At 39.0% G+C, this 12,134-nt stretch overlaps 1 protein-coding gene and 1 pseudogene across 2 annotated transcripts in view; both read right to left on the reverse strand.

Annotated features, from left to right (window-relative positions):
* Positions 1-2,063: 2,063 nt before the first annotated feature.
* LOC150039055 (mitochondrial carrier homolog 2 pseudogene) lies at positions 2,064-5,102 on the reverse strand (annotated as a pseudogene). The gene is made up of 2 exons (XR_016534547.1): positions 3,649-5,102; positions 2,064-2,138 (listed from the first exon to the last, which is right to left on the reverse strand). The product of XR_016534547.1 is annotated as a mitochondrial carrier homolog 2 pseudogene (transcript).
* A 2,336-nt stretch (positions 5,103-7,438) lies between these two features.
* Positions 7,439-12,134, reverse strand: part of LOC150039056 (uncharacterized) — a 341,232-nt gene continuing 336,536 nt past the window's right edge. The window contains exons 14-16 of the mRNA XM_090328058.1: positions 9,306-9,379; positions 8,773-8,947; positions 7,439-7,534 (exon numbers count right to left, since the gene is read on the reverse strand). Of these exons, the coding sequence (XP_090184184.1) occupies positions 7,454-7,534; positions 8,773-8,947; positions 9,306-9,379 (330 nt within the window). The 3' untranslated portion in view covers positions 7,439-7,453. The remainder of the gene's footprint in view (positions 7,535-8,772; positions 8,948-9,305; positions 9,380-12,134) is intronic.

Here is a 12,134-nt window from a genome sequence, read left to right on the forward strand (position 1 = left end):
ATCTTTCTACCGAGGAGTACGAGCAGTAATAACAAGAAGTAGAAATTAAAAGTCTTTTGTTGTGTATCAAGCATGATAATGGAAGCTTTATTGAGTGTAACGAAAGTGTTATTGGAATCTATCAAAACAGACACATTGTAAAACCTTTAGGAACTCTAGGCTCACTACATTGAAATTTCTGATTCTGATGTGAAAGGCCAATTTGGTTTTGCCCAGGTATCTAGAAGTTGGCCAGGTTCTTGTGCTGTACCAGGCATTCAGATCTCAGTTTGGGACATTCCTGGGTACTCATGAACACCTTCTTCTTTGCCTTTCACAGCGTCCTTTGGGCAAACAGTTTCTTTTTGTCACATTTTACATGAGGCTCTGTGATATTCCTTTGCTTTTTTCTTAAAGATTTCTGGCATCACAGCAATCTTTTACTTCTCTTGGGCATTCTTCTTGTTTCCAGGAACAAAAGAGGACTGTAGTTTAAAATATTTAAAACAGATGAATTAACTCTGAACTTTAAACCCATTTGTGTGTGTGTATGTGTGTATCTGTATGTGTATGAGTGTGTGAGATAGAGAGACAGACAGACAGACAGAGAGAGAGAGAGAGAGAAAGAGAGAGAGAGAGAGAGAGAGAGAGAGAGAGAGAGAGAGAGAGAGAGAGAGAGAGATTCTAAAAGAGTATTGAAGCTGTGAGTGGGAAATTAACATTGAACCCTTCCTAGATCAGGACTCATGAAATCTGATATTTCAAAGAATAAGAAAATCAAAGACTCAATCACATTAAGTGAAGTAATCCAGACTCAAAGGAATCTATAGGCTCAATGGTTTCCCTCATTTGTAATAATTAGTACACATCTAGGACTCTCCTAGCAGATGATTACAATAGTATAAAACCTAGGTACCTGAAGTCATATAGGATGAGACTAAATGAAAGGATCTCTAGGATATGGAAACAAGAGCTTTATCTTGTGTGATTGTTGTTCTTAATGTACTATTTCTCTTTTCTTTTTTGTCCTTTGGTTAATCTCATATTGTTACTGTATCTGACTTGGTTGTCTGGTATATTATATATATGTTTATTTGTTTATTTGAAATAGGAAAGGGAAGAGGGAAAACAAGATGATTGGGAGGGGGTGGGGAGAGGGAAATGGAAGCAAAAACACAAGAAGGGGTATCAATGTGTGAGAAGTAATGCACCTACTAACTGATGAATGTAACTGTAACCCTCTATACATTATCCCAACAATAAAAGAATATCAAAGACTCAAAGTCAAAAGTCAAATTCCACACAGCATAATCGTGCATACATGCTATCCGTTAGATTCTATGTAAACATTCTATGATTTGTATACCATTAAAAATCAGCAAAAACCTACTTGCCTCCAACTATGTAAATTATTTTCCCCTACATCTTGCTTGGGTCAATGTATTCATTTTTCATACTCAATCATCATTTTCTTGAAAAATAATTCTCTAATCTTTCTGCTAAGTGCTAAGGAGAATATTCCACATTTGTGCTAAGCCTAACAATGGGGAAGTAGAAAGTTTTTGTGTGCTCCTCATTTGTGCCAGATGAGTCCAGTAAATGACTGTGTATCATGAATACCTGGAGCCTCGTTTTTTTTTTTAGATGAAAAACTCTGAAACAAAACAAAACAAACACTATCCAGCTAGGATATCATGAATTATATATTAAAACATGTTTGGGCATCTTTCATTTTTTTCCTTCCATAAGCCTATTTGGGCAGGAGCTGAACAGGAAGATGTGGCTGAATTTCATTTTTAACCCAGACCTGTGTGACTTCTCTGTGTGTTCAAACATCTAGAGTATCCCATCAGAGCTCTGAGCCAAGGCTCACTGATGTAAATGGCTAAACAGCTGGGTCACATGACATATTTGTCTATGTGTTCCAATAAATATTTTGCTGCTGTAATTTTTAATCTTGGTCTAGAAATATTCAAACAGTGGATAAATAGCAAAACTGTCATCAATGTACTCTCACACACTCAGCAGTGACTGGCATGTGTCACAGTTTGCACATTTCCAGGGGTGCACACACGGGGACTTACCGGGTTTGTATCACAAGGTGGGATGAAATGGTTACATGACACCTATAGATGAGAGGAGGACAGTAAGCGCAGAATCTGAATAGGAGAAACAAATTGATAATTTAAGCTCGCCATCCCTAACATGGAAGTTATTTATTACTACTCACTTATCCATCAGGCATTCTAGTGATGGTATGACTGAGAATTTAAAGACAAAGAATAGAGCTCACAAGTGTGGCACAGGAAGTTGGAAATAGAGTATAGTAAAATTCACTTATTTCCTTAAAATTCAATGGAAATATATCATCACTTCCAAAAGAATGAGAATAATAAATGTTATTTAGGAAAACTTGTTCTTGTCAAGAACATTGTAATTATGAAATTTTGTAGCTGGGTGCCATAGCTCACTCCTGCAATCCTACTTACTCAGGAGGCTGAGATCTGAGGATTGTAGTTCAAAGCCACCTGGGCACTAAAGTTCATGAGTTGTTCATTTCCAATTATCCACCAGAAAACTGGAAGTAGCACTGTGACTCGGGGATATGGCAGTAGCCTTGAGCTAAAGAGCTCAGGGACTACGCCAAGGCCTAGATATCAAGTCCCACAACTGACAACAACAAAAAATGTAGGTCAACAAATGACACAATTTTATCCATGAAACAAAGTTCAGTTTTTAAGTTTACAGGTCTATAAAATTCTCTGCTGACATTGTAAGCATATGAGTTCAAGAGTGGATGGTAAGCTTGAGATGGTACAGGACAATCAGGTTCTGTGAGGTGAAGTCACGCAGGTAGTAAGCACGGTCAGTGATATGTCTAGACAGCAGTGTTCATTTCCAAACCAATTCAGATGCAGCTTCCACAGAAAGTTAAAATGCCAATTTCCATATCCTTATAGAGGCAAGTTACACAAAACATATCTTTTCTCACTGTACCTTTGTGCTTATATTAGTACTCTTCAAAAGAGTTAAAACACAGAATCAAAACAAGTACCTGTTCATCAAGGAGCACATGCATAAATACAATATGTGGCCAAAACAGAAAATCAGTCAGCTATAAAGAATGAAATAATATCATTTGCAGGAAAATAGCAGCAGAGCTTAACATGTTAAGCCAAATATACCAGACTGAGAATGAAATGTCACTGGTTCTCTCTATCTTGTAAATCTAGACTTTAAAGATGAATAATAGGAATGTACCAGAGGAACTTTTGGGGGAAAGGACAGCAGTGGGGAATGAGGACATGACAGAAGAAGGTATGGGACATGTATGAAATGCTCTTAAGTATACTATTTGATAACTATGAATGAAACCAGAACAAATGTTGAAATTATTCTGAGAGTGGAGAGCACAGGTATGGAGGATATTGGAAGCACCACTGTAAACAACAAAGACATACCACCACCAACAACAACAAAATAACTGTAGAGATTCAGCATGAGAGCTTGAAGTTTTAAAAAATGCCCAGATCTCCAATTCTATTATGAACACTGAATGGTAGCAATATTAACTGAACACAAAGCAGTCAAACAAGTCAGGATTTCAAAAACTGAAGAACAATCATTCAAATACTGCAAGCCAGTGGAACATATTGAAATGCAATTGACCCTGCTCAGGTACTGGTCCAGGCTCTCAACTGAAGTGTATGCATTTGAGGAAGAAGTCACATGGTTTTCTCGAGGAGGGAAACTTCCCTTCAATTCTGCATCACGTGGAAGGTTTTCCATAGAAGAGCCCTCGCTGCTAGGCCTTGTGACAGGAGTATGGGCAAGAGACTGAGTGTGTGCTATCACCAAGGAAATTCCTTAAATGGCCTCCTTCATGCTGTCCACAGTACTGTGAAGTTTGCCAAGGACAAATACCAGCATTTCGTTAGTCAATAAAGAACTCCTAAGGAACAATTTCCTTTCAGCAAATCAAATTAAAAGTTTCTAGATAATATTCCCAAGAACTACAAAACATTCAGTCTCATCATCTATCTATATACTATGAGCGGAAACGAGCATTTGTTATAATTCAGTCACAACCTCTGGGACGAATAAGAGCTGAATGCAGGATCAGAAATCATTTTAAAAGCTCTTGAGCAGTTTCTTCCTTTTATCTATCTTCAATGAGGCCTGACAGGACTTGCCCCTTCTGTCTTCCACTTGCCTTCACACTGAACAAGGAAATATTTTAACCCCTTCTTCATTTCTCCTTTCAGTGCAGTAGAGAAACACCAAAGGCATTTTTTTTCCATTTTCCCAAGATTAAATGATTATTTAAAAAGCATGCCACACTGTATAGAAATCAACATTCTCTCCCATAATTCTGTGCATCTGGGACTATAGAAATGTCACTGTCCCTGCCTCACATCTTCAAATTAACATTCTCAGGTCATAATAATAAGAGTTCCCACAGGAGACCTTCCAGAAAAACAAGCTATTTCCTTGGCTCATATTTCCCTGTTTTTGCAGCATGTACCAGCAATCTATCCAGGAAGTATACAGTGGGGAGTAAGGAGGGGATCCACCAGCAAGCCTCCAGTTGTTGACAGCCATAAGATAGATACAAGCATAAAGGGATAGGTCAACATACGGCAAAGAATGCTGTGACAGCTTGGGAATCACTTTTCATTTCATTCATGGTAGAAACCCCACTGTCCAGTGCATAGGTGTTCACGAGGTAGGCCAGGGAGTTACAGAACCACAGAGAAATGATGTCACCTAGGCAGTGAGGAATGAGACCCGAAAAGAATCCCAGCAAGCCCTCTTCCCGAAAGATAGTTATTATGGAGTCACAAAGTCCACAGTATTTGGATTCTCTGCCAATGGATTGTATCATACATCTCAGAGTGATCACGTGGAGGGGATGTGTAATGAGGGTAGCAGCACAATGAGCCATCATCTCTCGAGTTGTCTCTTTGATAACTTGGTCAAAGGAACATGAGGCTTCTCTATGGAAACTTCCAGTTCCTGTGTCTACGGACCACAGTTCCAAGGGCTCCTGAACACAGTCTTGGAGTTAAGCCTGAGAACAAGCCATGCTTCCCGTCGATGCTTGCAATGTGCTGAGCATAACAAAAGAGACCAGGAAGCTGACGTACTTGCTGCCCAAAAATATTTTGTCCTGTTGTTGGAAGAAGAGGCACATATCCCACCCAGATGAGCGACACTAAAGGCATTTTATCTCCAGCCTCCCTCAAGTGGCCACACACAAAAATGCAGCCGCTGAATTGACCAATTCCAGTCTTAGTTTAGAAGACTAACCCTAGTGTCTGACACCTTGGAGTTAATAGTATTTTTCTGCTATATCCCCATGAGAAATAATTAGGGTAGAATCTTGCAAAAAAACCCAGGTGTATTCAGCATTTCTATTTATATCAAATCTGCAAAGGAATTTTACAACAACGTATCTTTCTTAATTACTAACATTGAATATGTAGCAGATAATTTAAGAGAATAAATTCATCATATAAGAGAGTTAAGTGGGAAAATCCATATAAAGAAAATAATAGTACCCATGTTTGAGTAACATTTTACAAGTTAATTTACTAACAATTATATTCCAAAGTCATAGTACTTATGTCTCATAGCCTACTAATCTCATCAACCATTTCTCTAGAACACAGTCACTGACCTTGGATTATGTTCTGTCATTCTCAGTTTATTACTTACTTGCTGAGTTCATATTGTTGAGTCTCTCTATGGGTTATTCTCTCTACACAGAACTCCTTGGAATGTTGAATCTCTATTTTGTGCATCTCTTGTCCTTGTTTTAGTTGAGAAACATTTTAAGCCTGCATTCAATCTGATTTTCTATTAAATTTTCTGAACCCTTTTGAACATGCCCTTGGCTCTAAATCAAATTAAAATACATATTTAAGCATTACAGCATTGGCCATGCAAAGCCCAGAACTTCATGAAAACAGCTACTGTAACAATGATTTCAATGGCTCACTTCTGTAAGCCCAGACAATCAGGAGGCTGAGTTCTGCGGAGCATGCGTGGAAAGCCATCCCAAGCAGAGGAATCGTCTGGCTTTGCTCATCACTTCCACTTACAAACAGTGGCCACACCTTTCCCTTGTGCGTCTGGCCACTCCTATTGAACTTGCAGCAATCTCTGACATTTGGTCCCTCCCCTTCCAGTTTCCATAGCCTTTCAAGGCTAAACTCATTTCCCTCATGTACATTTCCAGCCCTTACCTATTTAAGGAGATCATTTATACTTCTATGGTATTTGTTCCTGCCATTGTACTTGTAGACAAACCTACAAAATCCTTTACATGCCGAGGTCCCTTCTGTAGATGGTGTCACATGTTGCTTGTTCATTCTAACTCACGTTGCTGTGAGCAGTGATTTTCTGGTCTCGTGTGTAGGAGGACAAACTTCCTGAAGATGCTGAATATCATTCTTTGTCTGGCTTTCACCCACAATCCCTGACTTTTTTTTATAGGACTTGCCCCTATTCTGTTTGGTGAGCAGTTTTCTAGAGACCTATTTTTGCCATGGTCTTGTTCTAAAGCTTCTTTCAGACATATATTCAACTGCATTATTTGCAGGGTTGGATATCTAGAGCCTATTCTTGATTGGTTTTTCCATGTTAACACAGTGCCTGTGAAATAAATTCACCCAGAATCCCTGGCTAATGGGCTCTGACATGAGCACCTCTGGAGGAGTTAGGGATACAGCTGGATAGATCTCAGATTGAACTTTTGAATCTTAGAAGAGATCAAAGTGGCTAATAAACCTAGGCCACATGTCTACTTCACATCTTTGGGAATTACCAAAAACAAAACCCTTATTATTTTTGAACATGACTAGTAGAACTTCACGTTTTATAACTTTCAATTCCTTAATACACTTCTCTAAGAACCTGATGTATCTGATGTAACCTGGCAGTCTCTTTCATGGAGGACACTTTTTTACTTTCTTCTTTCTTTTTTTGGTGGTCATGGGACGTGAACTCTGGGCTTGGGCGGTGTCCCTGAGCTCTTCAGCTCAAGGCTATGGCGCACTTCCAGCTTTCTAGTGGTTAGTTGGAGATAAGAATCTCACAGACTTTTGTGCCAGGGCTGGCTTTGAACCTTGATCGAGTAGCTAGGATTACAGGAGTGAGCCATCAGTACCTGGTTTGGAGAACCTTTTATCAGTGTATTTTCCTGTCCTGTGTATCAAAGTATGCCACTTAAATGGCACTAATTCATATGTTTCAGTGTTTCTTCAGCCTTCAGAGAGATCAGTCATCACAAATGTCTACGTGTATAATGGAACTGCATGCAAACAGCTACTATATCCAGAATCAGTTCCTGGAGACAACTACCTCACTACTCGCATCGAGTCCTCCCCATGCCATCTTGTGTTCTTGATCATTACAGGAGCAAGCATGGGTGATGGGAGACACTTTCTCCTGCTAAATTCTTATGTAGCTTTCAGTTCTCTCCACACATCGGCATCTTGAATGATTCAAAAATTTCTACTGAGATGAGCTGTTTAAGAAAGACCTGGAAAGTCTGATGAACCAAGTGAAATAGTTTCTTCATTTTTTAGTTTTTAATATTCAGTTTTAATTGTTATTAGAAAGGGGAAGTACAGAATGCTTGGCATTACATAAGTCAGGTAATGAGTACATTTCTTCTTGGACAATGTCACGCCTTCCCGTTCCCACCCACAAGTTGTACAACTCATTTTCAACATACAATCTACTGAGTACAATGCTTAAACAATGCTAAGTAGCTGAGATTTTAGACATGAGATTATGAACATGATTATGAGCATGCCCAGTTTGTTTTGAGATAGGGAAATGTTAATTCCCTATGCACCCACAGCCACCTACAGAAGCTGCCCTCCCTTTGGCTCCCATGGGCTGAGTTCATGTAGGTATGTAGCATCATGCTCAGCTAGGTTTTCTTTTCAGATGCCAGAGAGAAAAACATTCTAGAGGGAAAAGTGTTCCCTAGGGACATACCATGCATTCTTCATGAGGAATTCAGATTACAAATGATTCCTCTGCAAAACATCACTGAAATATTATATTATAAAGACAAACTCAGGACTCTAGTACAAGTTTGTTTTTTACTTAAATTTCTTGTAATATCAAAAACTGTATGTTGTAAATGTACTAAACTACGGGGAGGGTCAGGAGATCTGGAGGGAACAACTTGTGAGAAAATGAAGGAGAGAGTAACACTGTTCAAAAACAAATGTATTCATCACCTGATTTATGTAACTGTAACTCATCTGTACATCATCTTTACAATAAATTTATTTTTTTAATTTAAAAATACTCTCTGATACTGATATTACACCAATTTCTAGATGGCAAAATTTAACCACTGATAAAATTAAGTGAGCATAAAAGTTTCATTTACAATGATCTAGTTTCCTTGGCATCTTATTACAAACTTCATCAACTTTTTTGAATTCAAGTGCCATCAAGTCAACACAACAGCTGTAAAGAGGATGAAGCACAATGTGAATACAAGAAATACTGCACCAGTGGCTCATGCCTCTAATCCTAGCTTCTCAGGAGGCTGAGATCTTAGGAACAAGGTTCAGAGCCAGCCCTGGCAAAAAGTCCTGTGAGACTCTTATCTTCAATTAACCAGTAAAAAAACGGAATTGGCACTATGGCTGTAGCTTTGAGCTGGATATGGACGGTGGCCAGGCCCAGAGTTCAAGCCCCACAACCGATGAGAAAAGAAATACGGCCATCAATAACCTTTGTCAAATTGACTTAAACATTCCTTACTCTGACAATGGAAAAAGAAGTCTTCCTCTTTAGTGTGGTAGACTTTGGGAAGAGATTCACCAAAGGAGAGCTTGGCAGTTTTGCCCTTTGTCTTTTCAGCTTTTGTTGAAGTCTTTCAATTTTCTTTGTTTTCTTTTCTATAGTAGCTTTCAATAGGAAATTTTGAAGTACAAGCCTACAAGGCAGGTTTTAAAATAATTATTTCCACATATCCAGTTTTAAATGTTTCATATAATTTTAAACAAGGTTCTAAATAAATGATTATAGAAATTCTGAAATGCCTCAAAAGATTTTAGTAATCATACTTTTGTTTCATATAAAATGTGCAAAATTAGGATTAACTTGAGATGTTATACACATATCATGTTTCTCTTCTTGTTCTGTTGTGGATCCTATAAAAGCCCCCATTTATCCAACCATCTTCCCAACCACTGAACTACTTCCAAAACCCCTGGATATGCATTTTAGGAACTCAGAATGCAGGTTCCTTAGCTTCACACAGATGTATGTAATTTATGCTGCTTCAATTATACTTTTGCATTTCATCTTCCATTTCCTTTGCCTTTGGTACAGCTTCTGTGCATCCTTCCTCCTTTCCTTCTTGCAACTAAAAGAGATGAGAAACATTTTAGCAACATTCTGGTGCACTTTTGTACACCAACTGTTTTCGTGCTGGCATGTTTCAAGCACTGTGAGACCCCTTCATCCCCATGCTGTTCTGGTCCACTTTAGGGCTCATACTGTGTACTTCGCTAAGGCAGTTTCAAGGAATTCACAGGGTCCACAGAGCCTACAATTATACTGGCTAGCCTTGTACAGACATAATTATGACCCTGTTTTAGAACTTTTGTAGTCTAAAAATGTTTTGAGTGTGTATTAGAACAATGGGTTTCTTTGCACATATTTTATGTTAATCATGTCTCCTATTAGCTTCTCCTGTTACTCTCTACATGATCCCAGTCCTCCTCCTGAAGAGATTCTCCTTTTACTTCTTGCTCAAACATTATTTTTAAGCTTTGTTTTTTTTATCAGACATTCTAATTGGCAAAATGGGGAAGTGTTTGTGGAAAACATTTATATTTGGAATTTAAAGCACTAACACATTGTATAGAATATGAAACTTTCACATATACAAATATGCAGAACTAGGCTACGCTGGGATGGAATAGCATGTTATTCTGTAATAAATGGGCTCTGCATCTCAGAGTGTGAGTGGTAGCATGTTCATAGTTTGCACAGTGCCTGCCTCTGAACCACCCTCCTCAGCTAATTAGTATGTGTTATTATGCAAGGTAATGCCTGTGTCTTCAATTCTCCATTGGTGCCATGAAAATCAGAACAGTATAGAATTCACTGGCTGTGGAAATGTTAAGCTAGGAAACATCCAGAAAGGGCCAGTAGCACAGAGAACTGTCTGCATTTGCATATGATCACATTTTATATTCTGATAACATGCCATCCTTTAGGAAGTGGCATGTGGGTGGGAGAAGTCTTCAGGAGACCAATCCTTCTTCACAGCAGTAACAGTTACAGAAAGTGTAGGGCATAAGGTTTCAGAATCAATCCCCATGGCTAAAGCAAGTATCTACAGGTGCCATAGGCAGCAGTGGTTTTAGGCATAGGAAGCAAGAGATAGATGTCTTGTTCTCAGTGCTATTCAGGGGGTCATGATCATGCAGCAGAAAGCACAATGGCACTTCTCCATTGGATGGCAAGTAATGGAGCTGACAATCAGAGGCAGGGGAAAGCCATGCACCTGAAATGCTGAACTCTACTCTAAAGTCAAGATTCCCCTCAAAGCAATTCATTCTAAGACAGGGCTCATGACGGGCAACTTTAGCAAGCACTCAGATGCAAAGGTGCAAAGTAAAATGGGACCTAGCAGAAAATGGAGAGGTATACCTTTTTTTTTTTAGCAGTTCTTTCTGTAGGTGAGATGATATGGTAATATCTAGTAAAGGAAACAAGGTCTCTATTTACCACTGTGAGAAAACCATGCGCATTTATTTAAAATCTACCTTAGTACAGTTACAGTATAGGTACCCTATACTACCTTATGTGGTTTTGATATATAATTGCTTAAGAGTTATTGCTTAAAAACCTTGGTATGTCAATTTTTTGAGAATAAATGATTCCATTAGTATCAATTCCTTAATAATGACAACTGTTCAGTAAAAGTATGTTTTTGTCAGTTGTGGGACTTGAACTCTAGGCCTGGGTGTTGTCCCTGAGCTCTCTGGCTCAAGGCTACTCTCCTACCTCTGGACCTGGGCTCTGCCCTGAGCTCTTCAGCTCAAGACTACTGCCCTACCCCTTGAACCACAGTGCTATATCCGGTTTTCTGGTGGTTAATTGGAGATAATAGTCTCATGGTCTTTAGTTCCCAGGCTGAGTTTAAACTGCGATCCTCAGATCTCAGCCTCCTGAGTAGGATTACAGGTGTGAGCCACCGAGCCCAGCTAACATAAATATTCTTTTAAAAAGAAATCCAATAGCATAATGTAGATATTTTATCAACTACTTATTGATTTTATGTATGCTTAATATTTCAGGCCTTTTATTCTAGGTGTAAAATGAGAGAAAAATTAATGTGATATATTTGCAATTCAGGGGAAATTCATAAATCATTTCTTTACAAGTTATCTTGAAATACTGAACCAAGTGAATATGGAGTCGGGGATGAGAATGAGGTTTTGTGGAAGGGACTCAGCTTGAGTGTTTGTTGTGACACATCACTGTTCCCAAAAGCTCTCTGACTGAAATAGGAGGTTATGTGAGGTAGAGGCTGGCTCTTCTCAAAGGAAGGAAATGACTTTTACAGTAGGGTTTCATCCCAGCTCCCTGTTCTCTTATCTACAAGTGAAGGAAGAAATTAACGTCCACACCACACATCAAAACATAGAATATAAGTGGTTGATTTCAAGAGTTTTGATACAAAAGATAAAATACCCATTTTCTTCTTGGAAAATATTTACAAATTTCTCTTTTCTCTTTGGATTTTTTTTTGAGCTTTGAACTTGGGGCCTGAGCACTGTCTCTGAGCTCTTTTGCTCAAGGTTGGCACTCTACACTTTGAGCCACAACTCCATTTCTAGTTTTGAGTCATTAATTAGAGATGAGTCTAATGGGGACTTTTCTGTCAGGCTGACGTTAAACTACGATCCTCAAATCTCAGTCGTCTGAGTAGCTAAGATTTCAGCCATGAGCCACTTGTGCCTGGCTGTCTTTGGATTTTGGCAATAGCGGTATTTTGAACACAGCCTGTGACTTGCTGGGCAAGGGAACCCTGGATGGCTCTCCCCCTCCCCCTTCCCCCCCAAAAACCTCTTGTTTGGCTGAGGCCACTGGGAATGTCATCCTGT

The sequence above is a fragment of the Megascapheus bottae genome, unplaced genomic scaffold, assembly GCF_031878675.1.
Source record: "Megascapheus bottae isolate mThoBot1 unplaced genomic scaffold, mThoBot2.hap1 HAP1_SCAFFOLD_50, whole genome shotgun sequence".
NCBI classification, from domain to species: Eukaryota; Metazoa; Chordata; class Mammalia; order Rodentia; family Geomyidae; genus Megascapheus; species Megascapheus bottae.